This window comes from Haliotis asinina, chromosome 8 (genome assembly GCF_037392515.1).
Source record: "Haliotis asinina isolate JCU_RB_2024 chromosome 8, JCU_Hal_asi_v2, whole genome shotgun sequence".
Classification (NCBI taxonomy): Eukaryota; Metazoa; Mollusca; class Gastropoda; order Lepetellida; family Haliotidae; genus Haliotis; species Haliotis asinina.
The window spans coordinates 53,308,183-53,328,379 of NC_090287.1; the positions used below are offsets into that span (position 1 = coordinate 53,308,183).

The 20,197-nt window shown below is 40.6% G+C and overlaps 1 protein-coding gene across 1 annotated transcript in view; it reads right to left on the reverse strand.

The window, feature by feature from the left end:
• LOC137295109 (DNA polymerase epsilon subunit 2-like) overlaps positions 1-20,197 on the reverse strand; it is an 82,777-nt gene that overhangs the window by 43,957 nt on the left and 18,623 nt on the right. The window contains exons 5-14 of the mRNA XM_067826414.1: positions 19,869-19,962; positions 18,791-18,865; positions 18,388-18,471; positions 17,784-17,849; positions 17,222-17,334; positions 16,314-16,455; positions 15,261-15,381; positions 14,524-14,638; positions 8,418-8,601; positions 1,658-1,834 (exon numbers count right to left, since the gene is read on the reverse strand). Coding sequence (XP_067682515.1) covers positions 1,658-1,834; positions 8,418-8,601; positions 14,524-14,638; positions 15,261-15,381; positions 16,314-16,455; positions 17,222-17,334; positions 17,784-17,849; positions 18,388-18,471; positions 18,791-18,865; positions 19,869-19,962 — 1,171 coding nt within the window. The remainder of the gene's footprint in view (positions 1-1,657; positions 1,835-8,417; positions 8,602-14,523; positions 14,639-15,260; positions 15,382-16,313; positions 16,456-17,221; positions 17,335-17,783; positions 17,850-18,387; positions 18,472-18,790; positions 18,866-19,868; positions 19,963-20,197) is intronic.

The window sequence follows — 20,197 nt, forward strand, 5'->3', positions numbered from 1 at the left end:
TTTACTTTTCGCTAGAGAGACCTCTTCCCAGGTTACACTTTTCATTAGTAAGACCACTTCCCAGGTTTTACTTTTCGTTACTAAGACCTCTTCTCAAGTTACACTTTTCACTAGTAAGACCTCTTCCCAGGTTTTACTTTCTGCAATCATCTTTTCCTAACTCTATATGAACATCAACATTCAAACGACACATGAGTGTTTGAAATCAATTGAAAAATATCTTGCAAGATTAAGCTCAAAGTGCAAATGTTTTCCCCAGTAAGATTTGAAATGCAACTCTCAGATTGGTAGGCAGACGCTCTACCACACGGCCACTGGGCCGACGAAGGAAATGGGGCTGAATTATCTATTTATAGTTACTGTCATTAAATTGAATTTTCATGCACTTCAGTTGTTGTTATGTAGCTTCATTAAATGATCATCTACATTGTAATTATCTATCATTGACGGTATACAAGTCAGAAAACACATCTCTTCGGTTTGGGTAGACAATGTACGTTTACATTGTCTACCAAAACTTCAGAGGTGTGTTTTCTCCTATACTCAGCCACATTCCTGCAATATCATGGCCACAGACACCGGGAATTTCAGACATTGTACCCATGTGGGGAGTCAAACCCAGATCTTCAGGGTGACAAGTGAGCGCTTCTACCACAAAGTTACTGGGAACCAATGATGAGTGTAAACCAAGTCAGCAAGCCTGACCACCCGATCCCGTTAGTCGCCTCTTACAACAAGCATAGTAGCCATGTATGGCAAGCATGTGTTGCTAAGGGCCTATTCTACCCCAGACCTTCATGGGTCCACAACTATAATCAGTCTATGAGGAAATATTATCAGAAAACAACGCCACACATTGAACGAAAGAGGACAGGAACATAAAAACAGTTTTCATGGTGCAGCCAGTGCTGCATTTATTTTTGAATAATGAATGTATTTTCTTTGCCATTTACAAGTTCAACAGTCTTTTCCATTCAGTCACCTCATGCAGAAGGCTGTGTTGCTTTGTTTCTAGCCATCATGTCAAGAAGTGTCTGGTATACAGTCAGCTCAATAGTTCTAATGCTAAATGTATCCTATCTTACACAATGCACTTCATTCTTCTTCAATCTTGTTGTGGAAAGGCTAAGATATTTACAGCTTCAAAAGACATCTCATTGTAATACACAACTAAAGGTACCTACTGCTTTGAACAATGAACGTTCAAAAAAAGGAAAAGGAAATATAAAGGAAAACATTTGAGGTCCCTTAAAACATTCATAGCAAATGCACTATGTCATTTTGGTAACGCATGTGTTTATTTTAACTAGATTGCCTGTTTATACAGGCTAGTGCATCTCGCAAAATGACTGCCTCTTATGAGAAAAGTCCCAAGTAGTTGCGCCTTCTGTCATTGAAAGAAATTAACTCCTGGGCAACGTCCACTTGAGGTAGTTCATCAGCCAATGGATTTGTGAACATGCAGTAGCAGAACACTGTTCCTGTGTCATTGTGTTTTATTCTCTATTTTGGTCCCTATAAACTTAGTGATTTAATGAGCGCTTTCTGACGTAATACATATTTGGCCATCTAGGCTATCTAGTGGAATCAAACTCGACTCATATGCATGATAGGCAATCACCATAACCATTTGACCATCCACTGCCCAAAGACCTACCGGATTCATGATGGTACAGTCAGCTGTTGAGGTGTTGAAGGGGTCGAACTTGTCTGCGCATACAACTATGTCAGGGAGCGGGTACAGACACATTCCCCTGTCGTACGCCCAGTACACTGGACACACGTGGAGGGGGAGTGGGCACAGGTGAGCCTGGCTGACGATGGACTTGGCAAACTGAAGGATGACAATATTTCATTCAGTTTCAAAATTTAAAAGAAAACCAACACAACAACATTAATACCCCCCACAAAATTCGTGCAGATAAGCCGATCCCAAACTTGACCCTTAACACCCTGGATGCCACAGGGACACATATGTCCCTCCTCTTCACCCCTCATTTTTAAGTCCAATAATATTCTAAATATACCAAGCAGTTACATACTTCACAGTTCTGAATTTCCTGTCTCTTGATACCGTCCACTATTATCTCAGACCAAGCTAAAGTGCTTAAAATTGCTTTTCAAAACAGGCTTCATTGTAAATGTCGCCATTTTTCACACTATACAAAATTGCGATTCACAGCGTTATTTGCTGCATGTTTTGATGTTTTGGGATGTTTTTTTAAAATACACTTACACAAATGCTGAAGTGTGCTTTCCGCCATAATGGATAGTGTTTACAAAATCACGTTTCAGGGAGGCCGATATTGAGACGTCAAATAAATCACCTATATTTCATAGTCATCTCAGACAAATGCATCACTGAATTCTCCAAACATCTTAGAATGAAATTACAAATGGTCTTGGTCACCAATACCAAAAGTCTAGATAAAACGAAACGAAAACTACTGTGCTCGAAAGACTGGGCTTGTTTGACAAGTAAACAAAGAAAAAAACTGTGCAGCATTTTTGGAAATTTTCAGACATCTATCTGTCTAATCACTGCCTACAATAGCTCAATAGATTACTTAGGGGAAGAGTATCGTAGCAAGACATAGCAAACTGAAAATAGATACAATGCAATCATTTGATAATTCATAAGAAACCGTCAAACTTTTAGTGCAGCGTGACGCCATGACTGATGCAAAATCATGCAGAACGACTAGGGTACTTACTGGCATTTCTGGCATCTTCTGTCATTTACAATGTTAACAATAAAAATATGTAACAATACACAGAGTCAGAATAATTCTGATTACTGTAGAATACTTTTATTACGACCACGGATATAACGAACTGACGGCTACAGTGAACTGCTTTAAAAGTCCCAAATTAACCTCTGTTTATTATCATATAAAAAAGTTGTGGATAATGAATTCTCTATAACACACTTAATGGCTATAGTGAACTGATTTGCAATCCACACGAGTCCCAGGTACCGCTAATTAACATTGCTAATAACGAACTAAGCGAACTCAATCAGTGTCACTGCCAGTAAGCGATGCTCACTTTGAAATCCTCGGCGGCCCTGTTAACACTAATTAATGGTGTGAATAATCAATTGAGCAAACTCAATCAGTCACTCAATCAGCTGACAATGACATCGTCATTACTGAACTCCCCTCTGATGATAACATCGTAAAGACTGTTTCCGATCAGCGCGACGGAATATCCAGGGTTGATTCGGAATGAGATGATGACGACACGAACAGTGACGAAACAGATCAGGCCCCACCTTCATTCACAGAAGCCAATATGGCACTACAAACTTTGAAGAACTTTCTTGTGTCACAGAAAACAACTGACACATCTTCTTTCGATTTACTTGCCGACTTGAATAAGGCTGTGCGACGTATGCAGTTGGCCAAGTGTGCACAGAATAAGATCACTGACTATGAAGTGAAACGAACGTAATATGAATGAAGGGATGCATGAATAAACTGAGTAGGAATGTATTGTACTGTATAGTGTTTTTTATTAGTCTTCCAATGGATTTTCATGAATAGCAAACTATGGATATAACAAACTCATTTCAGTGGTCCCTTGTAGTTCGTTATGAAAGTATTTTACTGTACTTACATCTTACTTTTATGTACAAAAGATCCCTGAATCAAGGAAAGAGTCCTCGCAAAATCTTGTGTACCCTTGTCAGCGAAGCCGCCATTTTGAAAGAAATCGGTCATCAGTAGTGATGTCACACGTTAACATTGTCGCACATATTAGGCAATTTCTTTGAGGTGAAGGTCGGTTGAACAAGAGTGAACACAATGGCCATATCATTTCGATTTCACTTTCAGAATTGTGATGTATAGTTTCTGTATTGTTCAGATATTTTTTCATGAAACTGATGTCAGTAGCTCCATATATATCCATGTTCAACATCATAGTAATGTCGATATAGGGTGTGCGTTTTTATTCTTTGAAAGGTTTTGATTGTTTGAAAAATATTTACATGCGTAATTGACTCAGTAAGTGTACTATACCACATTTTGAGCCTCTACACAAGTGTTAGAAAATCACACGTAGCCATTACTGCAACATGTGCTTTAGTTCCTGTGATGTACAATATTCAATGCGTTGGGACAAATATTACAGTTTCATATGAACAGGTTGATAAACAGCAATTTAATTCAACCTTATAAGTAATAAGTATTAATGAAAATGATTTGTATATTTTATGAAATGTATAGGCACACATATTTAAAGGAATTGCCTTGTTTTATTGCATTGGTTTGTGTTGTTTTTGTAGACAAAACAATAATGGAAATTGATTGACCAGGTGCGAGTTTGCATTATGATTTATTATTATTTTTCATTTTTTGATAATAAAGTCAATTTGAATTCGATTAAAACATATTTTGATGGCAGAATATCTAACTCAAACAATATTTTTAGGGAAATTGTTAAAAAATATAAAAATCACGTCATGTCTTAATTTGGACAAACCTTATGTCCATACTGTAATGATTCCATACTAAAAAAAGATCTTTTCTTCTGAACTGTTTGAGAGGCATTCTAGAAGTTGCTGAGATAAAGATGACAAGAATTTTTATGGATGATCAACTTCTTTATTGCAGGGTAGCGACGTTTCGGTATAGATTCTTATACCGTTTTCAAGCTTGAAAACGGTATAAGAATCTATACCGAAACGTCGCTACCCTGCAATAAAGAAGTTGATCATCCATAAAAATTCTTGTCATCTTTTCTTCTGAAGCAAAATAATTACATAATCATAAGGACAAAAAGGTTATACCCTTAATGAATATTTAATGAATATTCAGTGTGTTAAATTTTCATTTACGCTAAATTGATGTCAGACAGGTGCACGTGTTGCTCACAATATGATACGTAGTAAAACCGTCTAATTGTTGATATATTCAGGACACTATTTCAGTGGTAAAACCATTCATTTTATGGTTTGTATAAAAGTGTTAAATTCTGGCACAGAAGCTGTGACCTTTAACATATTGAGTGGAAATTTGGTTAAATATATACAAATCACCAAACCAGTGTTGTCTTTTTCTGACGTCACAATAAGCACAAAACAGTGCCATGACATCAACTAAAATGTCGCACTATTTTCAGTTATTTCATTACATTTGAAGATGTGTCTGTTACTCCGTTAATAATGATACAAAATTAATCAAAATACATCTACACAAACAGGAGAATATGGGATTCTAAGAACTAAATTATGTATCGGATAGGACCATCCAAATTGCTATTACCTGTTTTCTCATGTAGCACACTGGCATCTTTTCTTACAAATTGTGAAACTACCAAAAGGTCACATTGGGGAACTTTGTATTGGAATGGTTTGCTTCACTGTGAAGAAAACATTATGAAATTATACTCTCCATATCAACAGCAAATTCTCTCCATGTGATCTGAGGTACATTGACCAACTATAAAGCATAGCGGAGTAATGACCCCTTATCTTTATACGTGCATGACCTCTCTGTCGACGTTTGACATCATAGGAGAAAATCGATTTTTGACATTTATTGCGGTTCATTTTTTATTTTGTGTGTATGACGTTATGCATTAGCACATACATCCATTTCATATACAATTATGTCGCTCAGATATCAAGGTCTATTTTCTTCACTCACACTTTCTGTAAAGATGACAAATTATAAAATCGTAGCAGAGTGTTTTTATTGGTGCAGGATAAATAAGGGAGAAATTTACTGTTCTTTAATGCACACAAAAATTTTGGACAACATTTAGCAGTGTCTATTTCTCAAACCCCTGGGGTAGTCGCAATTATATTTATACCAACGGATAGGAAATTAAATACTCTACATTTGTGTGTAATTTTATAGGCGTACGCAGATCCAGGACTGAGCACAATTCTCGCACAGCAATCACTTTTCAAACCTTACGAAAATGTGAGCCTGACAAAAACTCAGCATCCAGGGGGTTAAGTCAGTGTCAAAATGATATGTTTCATACAAAAGCCAATCCCCAGCGATGGGGTCCTAATTGCGGCAAACACAGACCACAGACAACTGACACTTACCTATCATAATAATAACTTTGGTCCACACTATTCATAAAATTCACAATAGTGTTGTGTCATCTCACGTATCGAAATGAAGGGTAGTTGACAGAAAATGCCGTTTCAAAATAAGAAAACAAATATACACATTTTATATCACACACTAGACTAAGTGTTGGGAATCGGAAATCCACTATCGATTATCAAGGGATTTGTGGTGAAGGATTGACTATCATTAAAACGTATACATTGTTAATATAACACACAATTTTAAGGGTTTTTCACCTGATTTTGTCGAATTAATCCTTTTTACAATTAATACTGTCATGCAATAAAATGCATGAATGAAAGACACTAGAACGGGAATTATACAATAGAACTGGTTAAAGTTCTACAATGCGCATAGCTTTGCAATGTTGAGCGCATGATAGTTCGTGAATATTCATAAAATTTAATGGTTAGTTTACTTCATTCAAGTGTGTTTTATACTAAAACAACAAAATTTTGATCGATCAAAAACATTTTCCACAATGCACAATCATTTTTAATCCTCCTTTGGATTATTTTGATCATCAGAACACCACCAGCGAACACAACTTACAATTAGATCAGGAAGGTCACTTAAGACTAAAAACAAAAAACAGGGTTCAAAAGTATTTTGAAAAACCACTTGCCACAGGGCAAGTGACTTCAAGAACTTGTCCTGACTAATTTTCCACTTGTCCTGATTTTATGACATAATGCGTGATGTTAATGCTTACTGGGCTAATTATGGAGGAGTGATAATTTCACGCTCTACTAGCTCTACTTTGTTATTAGTGCTAATTTTAATGGCTTCATTATGAGCAGACATAAAATTAAATCCAAGATTATTTGCAGTCTGAAACCATAAGTGGAAATTATCTAGTAGTCCACGGACAAGTAAGAAACCATTATCTGACTGCCTGAAATGAAAACTGACTTGTCCCTGATGTCCGGCAATAGGATTTTTTAACCCCTGAAGAAGTAAACACACACAAAAAAACCACAACCATCAGAGTGATATTCCGACAGCATGTTTTTTTTTTAAAGATTAATAAAATTTAGAACTTGCTACATAGAGTGTAAATAGTAACATGCATAACATCACGTCAGGGCTCAGGGCTTCTGCAGCAAGGCAATATTGGTGTACCCCACTGCAGCCGTATCACAGCTATCACACATTATCCCTGATGTTTGGCTAGACAACCGAACATTTAACCACTAATCTTGTTGGAATCAAACCCAGACCTTTGGCTAGACAACCAGACATGCAACCACTGACCAAGTTGGAATTAAACCCTGACCTTTGGCTAGACAACCGGACACTAACCACTAACCATATCAGAAATCAAACCCAGACTTTTGGCTAGACAACCGAACATTTAACCACCAATCTTGTTGGAATCAAACCCAGACCTTTGGCTAGACAACCAGACATGCAACCACTGACCATGTTGGAATTAAACCCTGACCTTTGGCTAGACAACCGGACACTAACCACTAACCACATCAGAAATCAAACCCAGACTTTTGGCAGGACAACCTGACACTTTGACCACTGATCAAGTTGGAATTGAACCCAGATCAGAACTGATCTTCAGTGACCCACGCTTGTTATAAGAGGCTACTAATGGAATCGGGTGGTAAGACTTACTAACTTGGTTGACAGATGTCATTGTATCCCTAATGCTTAGACTGATGTTCGTGCTGATGATCACTAAATAGCCTGAACCAGACTCAATAATTACTTCCAGACTTTCACCAAACAGCTAGAATATTGCTGAGTGCAGAGTAAACCTAAACTTAGCAACTCACATTAGGCTAATTATTTAATCATAAACAATTCATCCATGAAATATTTTGAAGTTTTTAATCTCTTTCAATTTTGAGCTCCGAAGTCCACCTCGGAACACAATATCTTGATATGTACTTCTGACATGCATTTTCCACTTCTCAAAAAAAAAACCCAAAACAACCCCAAAACAAAACAAAAGAAAAAATCCACAGTATTACATCCAAAATTTTGCCCCCCCACCAAAAAAAAGAGAAAGAAACTTCAAGAGGAAACATTTTAAAAACCCTTGCTCATAAAAATAAATTATGTTAATTAAACTAAGGCCATGTGACCTTCAGCGGTTTACAACACACAACAGTTCAATCACCTAATTAGTTTTTGGGGCATTTTTTCTCAGTCAAAGAAGATGTTGGACTTGTGCAAATGATCTTTGTTCCAACACATACTTGCCTAAGAAAGATAAATATATTTTTTTGTAAATATGTACTCTTGATGTTTCAAAAAATTAAAAAAAGCAACATGCTGACAACAACTCCCATAGCTGTGTAAATCTTGACTCACATGGGTTGGGATATCTCCGTCTGCTGGAAACTTGACACAATTCCGACACATCTTGGTGACGATGTCCTCTCGAAACACGACAATTTCCTGTGTGCAGTACTGCAGCCGGCAGGGATTACTCGTGAAAACAGTTTGCGGAACTCGGCGTCTTAACTCTTCTGTTATGGAGTTAGGGATTGCTGGTCTAACAAAAGAAGTACAAAACAATCTTTAAAATAAAATTCCTTTAAATTTTTATCAAATGACTAGGAGAAATATGCTGGGCCTGTGATATCAAAGTATCCTTAATGCTTCATAATACAGGGGCCTTGTATGTTGACCTCTAAACAAAGCCCGACCTTTATTTAGAAGTAAATTTAAACACTGGAATACACATTACATATTCCATCCCCATAATTAAAAAAAAGTTGATACATTACATTCTTAACTTAGCATATACTTGCATTCAATATTTAGGTGACCATGGATATGTTAGTGAATGATGTCATCAAAAAGAGTCCACATTAAAGCATCTGATTTCTCTTTGAAACCAATGATAACAATTTCTTTAATTGAAAAAACAAAGTGATCAGAGTAAAATCACCTGTTCCAGTATAACAAACTAATAACTGGGAAAAAAATATAAAACAACCATTTCTGTGTGTGCCTTTGGAAGTTTTCTTTCGCAGACTGAACTGTTTAACATTTGGGAGTGCACTTGATAATGCTCAAGGTTGGAATGTCGGTGTGTTGAAATCTTATCCCTGTACACGTGTTGTCACCAGAGTTGATATAATAAGCGTGACTTCTTCTGACTTACAGTAACAGATGATGGAGAAAGTTAGAATATAGTGTTAGAATCAAAGCCAACAACACAAAAAGTGGAGAACTCGTTCGTGGCAAACTTCCTGGTGTCGCAAAATAGCCACGACATAACACCTGTGACCCTTTCCCATCAATAGATTTGTGACTCAGCAAGCATCTTACTCTCCGCAAAGATAAGATAAGATACAACTTTATTATCACAGAGGAAATTCTTTATGCATCAAAAACAGCCTCAAATGATATATACAAAATTCGCAAAACATACACAATATGAGATGGAGAATAAGAAAGCTGATGATTCGATAAGATTAAACCACACAGATAAAGAGGCTGAGTTAGAAGTTATTGTATGGATGACAGATCAAGAACATTTGTTGCCTTAACAACACGAATACTGGATGGTACAAAAGACTGTCGAGCTGTGTTTGCTTTAAGGGAATGTAATCGAAAGCCGAGTCCAGATGGATGAAGTTCAAAAGGCTGAGATGAATTACAAACCGTACTTCATCACATCCCCATGGCTAGATGTCAGAGCACTACTTCAACACCTGACACCCCACCTCAACCCCCATCACCAGATATGGGCCAGTACTTCACCACAACATCTGTGTCCTCCCCTCCCCCATCACTAGATATGGGACCAGTACTTCACCACAACATCTGTGTCCTCCCCTCCCCCATCACTAGATATGGGAGCAGTACTTCACCACATCTGTGTCCTCCCCTCCCTCATCACTAGATATGGGACCAGTACTTCACCACATCTGTGTCCTCCCCTCCCTCATCACTAGATATGGGACCAGTACTTCACCACATCTGTGTCCTCCCCTCCCTCATCACTAGATATGGGACCAGTACTTCACCACATCTGTGTCCTCCCCTCCCCCATCACTAGATATGGGACCAGTACTTCACCACATCTGTGTCCTCCCCTCCCCCATCACTAGATATGGGACCAGTACTTCACCACATCTGTGTCCTCCCCTCCCCCATCACTAGATATGGGAGCAGTACTTCACCACATCTGTGTCCTCCCCTCCCCCATCACTAGATATGGGAGCAGTACTTCACCACATCTGTGTCCTCCCCTCCCTCATCACTAGATATGGGACCAGTACTTCACCACAACATCTGTGTCCTCCCTCCCCCATCACTAGATATGGGAGCAGTACTTCACCACATCTGTGTCCTCCCCTCCCCCATCACTAGATATGGGACCAGTACTTCACCACAACATCTGTGTCCTCCCTCCCCCATCACTAGATATGGGAGCAGTACTTCACCACATCTGTGTCCTCCCCTCCCCCATCACTAGATATGGGAGCAGTACTTCACCACATCTGTGTCCTCCCCTCCCCCATCACTAGATATGGGACCAGTACTTCACCACATCTGTGTCCTCCCCTCCCCCATCACTAGATATGGGAGCAGTACTTCACCACATCTGTGTCCTCCCCTCCCTCATCACTAGATATGGGACCAGTACTTCACCACAACATCTGTGTCCTCCCTCCCCCATCACTAGATATGGGAGCAGTACTTCACCACATCTGTGTCCTCCCCTCCCCCATCACTAGATATGGGACCAGTACTTCACCACAACATCTGTGTCCTCCCTCCCCCATCACTAGATATGGGAGCAGTACTTCACCACATCTGTGTCCTCCCCTCCCCCATCACTAGATATGGGAGCAGTACTTCACCACATCTGTGTCCTCCCCTCCCCCATCACTAGATATGGGAGCAGTACTTCACCACATCTGTGTCCTCCCCTCCCCCATCACTAGATATGGGACCAGTACTTCACCACAACATCTGTGTCCTCCCCTCCCTCATCACCAGATATGGGAGCAGTACTTCACCACAACATCTGTGTCCTCCCCTCCCTCATCACCAGATATGGGAGCAGTACTTCACCACATCTGTGTCCTCCCCTCCCCCATCACTAGATATGGGAGCAGTACTTCACCACATCTGTGTCCTCCCCTCCCCCATCACTAGATATGGGACCAGTACTTCACCACAACATCTGTGTCCTCCCCTCCCTCATCACTAGATATAGACCAGTACTTCACCACAACATCTGTGTCCTCCCCTCCCTCATCACTAGATATGGGAGCAGTACTTCACCACAACATCTGTGTCCTCCCCTCCCCCATCACTAGATATGGGAGCAGTACTTCACCACAACATCTGTGTCCTCCCTCCCCCATCACTAGATATGGGAGCAGTACTTCACCACATCTGTGTCCTCCCCTCCCCCATCACTAGATATGGGACCAGTACTTCACCACAACATCTGTGTCCTCCCTCCCCCATCACTAGATATGGGAGCAGTACTTCACCACATCTGTGTCCTCCCCTCCCCCATCACTAGATATGGGAGCAGTACTTCACCACATCTGTGTCCTCCCCTCCCCCATCACTAGATATGGGAGCAGTACTTCACCACATCTGTGTCCTCCCCTCCCCCATCACTAGATATGGGACCAGTACTTCACCACAACATCTGTGTCCTCCCCTCCCTCATCACCAGATATGGGAGCAGTACTTCACCACAACATCTGTGTCCTCCCCTCCCTCATCACCAGATATGGGAGCAGTACTTCACCACATCTGTGTCCTCCCCTCCCCCATCACTAGATATGGGAGCAGTACTTCACCACATCTGTGTCCTCCCCTCCCCCATCACTAGATATGGGACCAGTACTTCACCACAACATCTGTGTCCTCCCCTCCCTCATCACTAGATATGGACCAGTACTTCACCACAACATCTGTGTCCTCCCCTCCCTCATCACTAGATATGGGAGCAGTACTTCACCACAACATCTGTGTCCTCCCCTCCCCCATCACTAGATATGGGAGCAGTACTTCACCACAACATCTGTGTCCTCCCCTCCCTCATCACTAGATGTGGGACCAGTACTTAATCACAACATCTGTGTCCTCCCCTCCCTCATCACTAGATATGGGACCAGTACTTCACCACAACATCTGAGACATCTGTGTCCTCCCCCCTCCCCATCACCAGATATGGGACCAGTACTTCACCACAACATCTGAGACATGTGTCCTCCCCTCCCCCATCACTAGATATGGGACCAGTACTTCACCACAACATCTGTGTCCTCCCCTCCCTCATCACTAGATATGGGAGCAGTACTTCACCACAACATCTGTGTCCTCCCCTCCCTCATCACTAGATATGGGACCAGTACTTCACCACAACATCTGTGTCCTCCCCTCCCCCATCACTAGATATGGGACCAGTACTTCACCACAACATCTGTGTCCTCCCCTCCCCCATCACTAGATATGGGACCAGTACTTCACCACAACATCTGTGTCCTCCCCTCCCTCATCACTAGATGTGGGACCAGTACTTAATCACAACATCTGTGTCCTCCCCTCCCTCATCACTAGATATGGGACCAGTACTTCACCACAACATCTGTGTCCTCCCCTCCCCCATCACTAGATATGGGACCAGTACTTCACCACAACATCTGTGTCCTCCCCTCCCCCATCACTAGATATGGGACCAGTACTTCACCACAACATCTGTGTCCTCCCCTCCCTCATCACTAGATGTGGGACCAGTACTTAATCACAACATCTGTGTCCTCCCCTCCCTCATCACTAGATATGGGACCAGTACTTCACCACAACATCTGAGACATCTGTGTCCTCCCCCCTCCCCATCACTAGATATGGGACCAGTACTTCACCACAACATCTGAGACATGTGTCCTCCCCTCCCCCATCACTAGATATGGGACCACTACTTCACCACAACATCTGTGTCCTCCCCTCCCTCATCACTAGATATGGGACCAGTACTTCACCACAACATCTGTGTCCTCCCCTCCCTCATCACTAGATGTGGGACCAGTACTTAATCACAACATCTGTGTCCTCCCCTCCCTCATCACTAGATATGGGACCAGTACTTCACCACAACATCTGAGACATCTGTGTCCTCCCCCCTCCCCATCACTAGATATGGGACCAGTACTTCACCACAACATCTGAGACATGTGTCCTCCCCTCCCCCATCACTAGATATGGGACCAGTACTTCACCACAACATCTGTGTCCTCCCCTCCCTCATCACTAGATATGGGAGCAGTACTTCACCACAACATCTGTGTCCTCCCCTCCCTCATCACTAGATATGGGACCAGTACTTCACCACAACATCTGTGTCCTCCCCTCCCCCATCACTAGATATGGGACCAGTACTTCACCACAACATCTGTGTCCTCCCCTCCCCCATCACTAGATATGGGACCAGTACTTCACCACAACATCTGTGTCCTCCCCTCCCTCATCACTAGATGTGGGACCAGTACTTAATCACAACATCTGTGTCCTCCCCTCCCTCATCACTAGATATGGGACCAGTACTTCACCACAACATCTGAGACATCTGTGTCCTCCCCCCTCCCCATCACTAGATATGGGACCAGTACTTCACCACAACATCTGAGACATGTGTCCTCCCCTCCCCCATCACTAGATATGGGACCAGTACTTCACCACAACATCTGTGTCCTCCCCTCCCTCATCACTAGATATGGGACCAGTACTTCACCACAACATCTGTGTCCTCCCCTCCCCCATCACTAGATATGGGACCAGTACTTCACCACAACATCTGTGTCCTCCCCTCCCCCATCACTAGATATGGGACCAGTACTTCACCACAACATCTGTGTCCTCCCCTCCCTCATCACTAGATGTGGGACCAGTACTTAATCACAACATCTGTGTCCTCCCCTCCCTCATCACTAGATATGGGACCAGTACTTCACCACAACATCTGAGACATCTGTGTCCTCCCCCCTCCCCATCACTAGATATGGGACCAGTACTTCACCACAACATCTGAGACATGTGTCCTCCCCTCCCCCATCACTAGATATGGGACCAGTACTTCACCACAACATCTGTGTCCTCCCCTCCCTCATCACTAGATATGGGAGCAGTACTTCACCACAACATCTGTGTCCTCCCCTCCCCCATCACTAGATATGGGACCAGTACTTCACCACAACATCTGTGTCCTCCCCTCCCTCATCACTAGATGTGGGACCAGTACTTCACCACAACATCTGTGTCCTCCCCTCCCACATCACTAGATATGGGACCAGTACTTCACCACAACATCTGAGACATCTGTGTCCTCCCCCCTCCCCATCACTAGAAATGGGACCAGTACTTCATAACAACACCTGTGTTCCCCCTCCCTCCCCCATCACTAGATAGAGGAGTACCTCTATCCCTCCCTGACACTCACCGGGGCAATATTGTTGACGGTCCAGGGTCCTGGGGTCCAGGTACGAACACAAAACGACTATTCTCCTTTATTGATGGAAACTCACAAATTAGGTCCGCTAGATTATGAAATGATTCTGAAAAAGGAAATAGTTATTGATAAAACATAACACAAAAAATACTGGGTACCTTAAATAATTTTTGTACACATATAAGTAGAGTAACAGTACATTAAACACTGTTCAAAATACACCGGCTATCTAATTCATTAATCACATCTTACATTTCTTCATACAAGAAAGATGCTACGTAAAATATCATGCAGATTCTTCATATTAGGACTTGATACTTCACAGTTGATTAAACTGGCCATAATATCCACATAAAACTTATCTTGAAAAGAATCATATATCCTTCAGATTTCTTTACTTAATAAAACAAAATATTACTCTAAGCCATTATGTAATGACAGAGAAAGGGTGTTAGAAGATACAAAACAACATCTCCTGTCAGTGTTGCCAGAGTTATCTCCCTTTATCAGTTTCTCTACTTCCACCATTTATGCATTTTAAAAAAGCTGAATAAGAAGTAAATATCATTGAACATCCATGCTGTCAACTAATTTCAACCTGGCCAGTTACTAGATCTCATGATGCCCACTTTGTGATAATGTCTTTGTCAGCTATATAATTTAGGAAAAAAGACAACAAGACAAAACACATTCAAAATCACTTGTAATCGAAGCCTACTGTTACGTACCTTTTAACACCTTAACATGATTACTCCCATGGGGGGAAGAAGAAAAGTTGCCACACAAAACAAAACAAGTTGGAGGGAACTCTGCGTATCCTGTGAATAACTCTCTCAACTTCTCCATCACCTAAAACAAATTATGGCATGCACAAGTGATAAGTTTTATATAACAAGTAACCATATACTCTATCTCAGTACTTACAAAAAGGGACAATACCACAAAATATTGCTTTCACAGCTTTCTTTCTTTAGGAATAATTATAGAATTATTTCACTTCCATTCTGTGATAAGATCATTAAGTAGACACAAAGGTCATGATGCCTGATCTCTGATGTAAACAACGCTGTCAGCTTGTCCGGCTAAATACCTCAATAAGGAATGAGTGGGTGAGTTTAGTTTTACATGGCACTTAGCAGTATTCCAGTTATATGTAGGTCATGTGTGAAAAATCTTGATTAACCAATTCAGTTGTTCAGCGTGTCAACAGCATGAACATCGATCAACACAGCTAGGATAAGATGACATGTGTCAACCAAGTCAGTGAGTCTGACCATTGATCCTGTTTGTCGCCTCTTACAACAAGCATGGGTTACTGAAGATCAGTTCTAACTTGAATCTTCACAGGTTGTCTCTATAACAAAGTCCAGCCTCTCACCTACTGAGAACTTCTAGATTTGCCAACTGGTTGTACAAGTACACAGAGATTATCAATTCAGTTTTCAGCTTTGGTTTCCAGTTTTCAAATGGAGGAATGGCACATGCATGATTGTCATCTGTAGTGTCCTTAGTCACCTCACGGATATTCTAAATAGCATAATGTAGATCATATTCTTTTCACATACATGACAACTGTACAACATAGGAATGTTTGACATGTACAGTCACCATATGTGATACTCCAATTATTACAATCATAAGTTTCTTCTGAGATATGGAGTCACAACATATCACTGGAGTTACAGTGGTCTATGCCAGTTAATGGAACAGACCATTATCCTTAACTTGCTAAGGGGGATAACTCACTGTCACAGAAGATTTCACTTTACAAAGCAACTCACTTTTACATGGTCCAGCCAAACATCAGACAGGAATACTATCATTGCATCCTCATTGTCGAGCTCGATCTGTCTCAGTTTAGATGAAGCTTTAACACACACACTAGATGGCCCACCGAAAAAGTTAATATTTCCAAAGTATGACCTGAAATTACAAACCAGAAATATGGTTGAAATAGTTTCAGAGATTTATACCTTTGTCACTGTAATGCAATCTTGATATAGTGTAGACAGACATTTGATCACCACAAAACAGCTCTAATAACAGTTTTGTTTGTTTGTTAATGTTGCACTCAGAAATATTCCAGCTATGTGGCAGTGGTCTGTAAATAATTGAGTCTGGACCAGATAATCCACTGATTGATGTCATGAGCTTTGATCTACACATTTGGTATACCATAACATGCGTCCTATAAAACAGAACTAAATAGAAGCAAAACAAAATATGAATGAAAATTTGTCTATGCAACAGGGATACGAGGAGTGAGTGAGTGAGTTAAGTTTTACGACGCACTCAGCAGTATTCCAGCTATATGGCGGCGGTCTGTTAATAATCGAGTCTGGACCAGACAATCCAGTGATCAACAACATGAGCATCGCTCTGCACAGTTGGGAACCGATTACCTGTGTCAACCAAGTCAGCGAGCCTGACCACCTGATCCTGTTAGTCGCCTCTTACGACAAGCATAGTCACCTTTTATGGCAAGCATGGGTTGCTGAAGGCCTATTCTACCCCGGGACCTTCACGGGTCGGGATACGAGGACATGTCAACACATTCAATGAACCTGACCATCCTGTTAGTCGCCTCTTACAACAAGCATGGGTTACTGAAGACCAATTAATCCAATCTAACCCGCCTCTAACAAATAAACCCTAGAGTTAGGGAAATAAACAAACAAACCATATCTACCTTGTTGTTTTGCTCGGCTCTGGTGGGGGAAAACCAAAAGCTGTCACATGAAATGTACCATCTTCATATGACCCTTCCGCCAACACAAAACAGTTTTCTGTAAAAAGTCCTGTGTGGAAACTGTGCACAGTTGTCAAGGAAACACTTAACTGAACAGTTACACTAAAAGGTATCAAATTCCATTTGATATATTAGTTTAACAAGAACTTTCAAACCAAAATTTGCCATAAAATCATTATGTATTTAAAGCTTACATATCAATTCTCATGGAAAAATTGCTTGATCAAGTACAGTCTTATAAATTTCCATATAAAAGCAACTGTCCACCACACGTGATGAACTCACTTTCAGCAGAGTCAAATAGCTTTGCATAGCGCAAAATGATCAGTCAAATTTGTCCATCTCTCAAACTCTCTTGTGTCATACAATACCAGTCTTCGCTTTCAGGTCCAAATTAGAATAACAGGTATCTAGTCTTCACTAAGACACACTCATATTTGTAACAGGTCCCAATTTGGATGACATTCACTTACTTCAGACACTCCTCAGCTTATCTACACAGAAAGGATATAGCACTAGACAGGTCTAGAGGCACTGCTCCTGTGGGATCCTCTAGGTACCACTTACCCTTAAACACATAGTTATTATGTCAGAAGATAGGACACAAATTCTTCATAAACAGGTCCGTACATCCAAAATATTGCCGCTATTAAGTCTTTGGAAAATGACATGGAGTTTCAAATTACATGAAGTAGCAACACGCTTACAACTGATTATGTCTCCATTAAGTCGCTGAACAACATTTGACCTTGGCCTTCAATTCGCAAATAAATTAACTGCCTTGAAGCATCATTAATCATGGATGTGATAAACACGTGTTGGCTTATCAAATGGTCACCCTCAAATAATGGCGTTTGGTCAAGACAAGCCAGTGATTGACTGACCACCCAAGTTGGGAAACCTAAACTGGAATCCAGGATGGGTAACAAAACTAATCCTGTTCCATCCCCACCTTGACAGCACAAGAAACAGGACTTCAGGCATTACAAACGAGTCATGAAAGAATTTACAGACAAGAGAAAATTATGTATATTCACAATAACAGTTTCTGAAAGTCATGAAGTTCATCAAAATTAAAGCGATGTTCAAATCCAGCAACTATGTACCTCTTTTAGCTGAGTCAACATCCCCAGAATGATGATATCTCCTAGTTTGGCAGTACTTCCCAATAAATATTCAACAGGCTTTAACTGTAATATAAACATCACAAATACATGAAAACAACTGTTGTCAAAGCAGGACAAATTCCATTACTGGGAAAATCACAGACAGGGTGTGAAAATGATGTTTTCTTGTGCTAACTGAAATTTTCTTATTTACAGAGATTCCTGGTCTGAGTGAGTGAGTGAGAAAGTGAGTGAGAAAGTGAGTGAGTGAGTGAGTGAGTGAGTGAGTGTGCGAGCGAGTGATTTATGGATGACAACCAGAGGAACATGTTGTGTTTTGTCCAGGTTTAGTACTAATGCATACACAGTATGTATAAAATGTTATGCATAAACGATTACACACCTGAAATTTTTTACTTTGTTCTTCTGGGACTGAACCAAGAGCAGGAACTGTGAACAAATCATGACGCAATGTCCGCTGAAATGACAAACGATTTATCCAGTAAGCTGTGAATACTATGTGATACAACCGGGGCTCCAGATAAGGGCTGTATCAGCATATATGCAGGGGAAAAATAATCACAATACGGTAGGAAACCATTTAGAAAATGTAGCAGATACACACCACAGCAATGGTGTACAATCTTATCATCATTTACGGACATATTTATTCTAAAAAGGTATTGACATGTTCACACAAAAGTAGCTATGTTGTGGTGCTTTCATGAAATGAAACAAGATTACTAGTATTCCATTAAAATCTTTTCAGTACACCTCTGTTATAGAGTTAGGGTACCACGACAGACTCCATTAAATTCTTTTCAGTACTCCTCTGTTATAGTTAAGGTACCACGACAGACTCCATTAAAATCTTTTCAGTACTCCTCTGTTATAGAGTTAGGGTACCACGACAGACTCCATTAAAATCTTTTCAGTACTCCTCTGTTATAGAGTTAGGGTACCACGACAGACTCCATTAAATTCTTTTCAGTACTCCTCTGTTATAGAGTTAGGGTACCACGACAGATTATCATACGCAAGCCAATTTAGTAAATTTGAGTAAAGTACATAAGCTATTATACACACATTAGGTTTTCAGTGATTCTTATGCATTTTTGTACTCCAAGACCTGTAATTATTTGCGTAAATGTGATTTTTTATTGCGTAAAATATGCAAACACACATCCTTTCTGGAGCTGTGATTCCAAATAAACTCGAAATTTTTCTAGTTCTCCTGTATTGAAAAAATAAGGAGCATATACTACCAGTATTGAAAAAATACATGGAGCCCTGGCTCACACTGCTGCCAACATGCGACTGAAGGTTAACATCACAATGCGAATCTTCTGTATGATCTGAATGACCTGCACTTGTGTTCACATGCTTTCTCAGTTTGCGGTTCAATATTATTAAAAAAAAGTAACATGCAAAATACAAGCAATTAAAAAATGAATTTATCAGTTATAATTATTATCAAGTACCTGGTGGAGCGTGGTGTATCGATCACGAAACAGTGCTGCTTTATCCAGGGGGCTGCCATGTAGCACTGGCGGGGAATACCCCATGTCAAGGTCTCTGGAATAATTATTACATTTACCAAGTTTATATCATTCCTTCTTCCATGAAAAAAAAATAATTATACATCAGCACCTTTAGTTCTATAGATATGTATGTACCTTTTGGAGCTATGAACAAGCAATGAAAATAAGAAACTGATCAAATGGGATGTTTCAGAGGTTACTGGAAACAACACTCTCAGAGAATTTATACTTTATACAGAAAACGTAATCACAAATGTAACATGTCATAT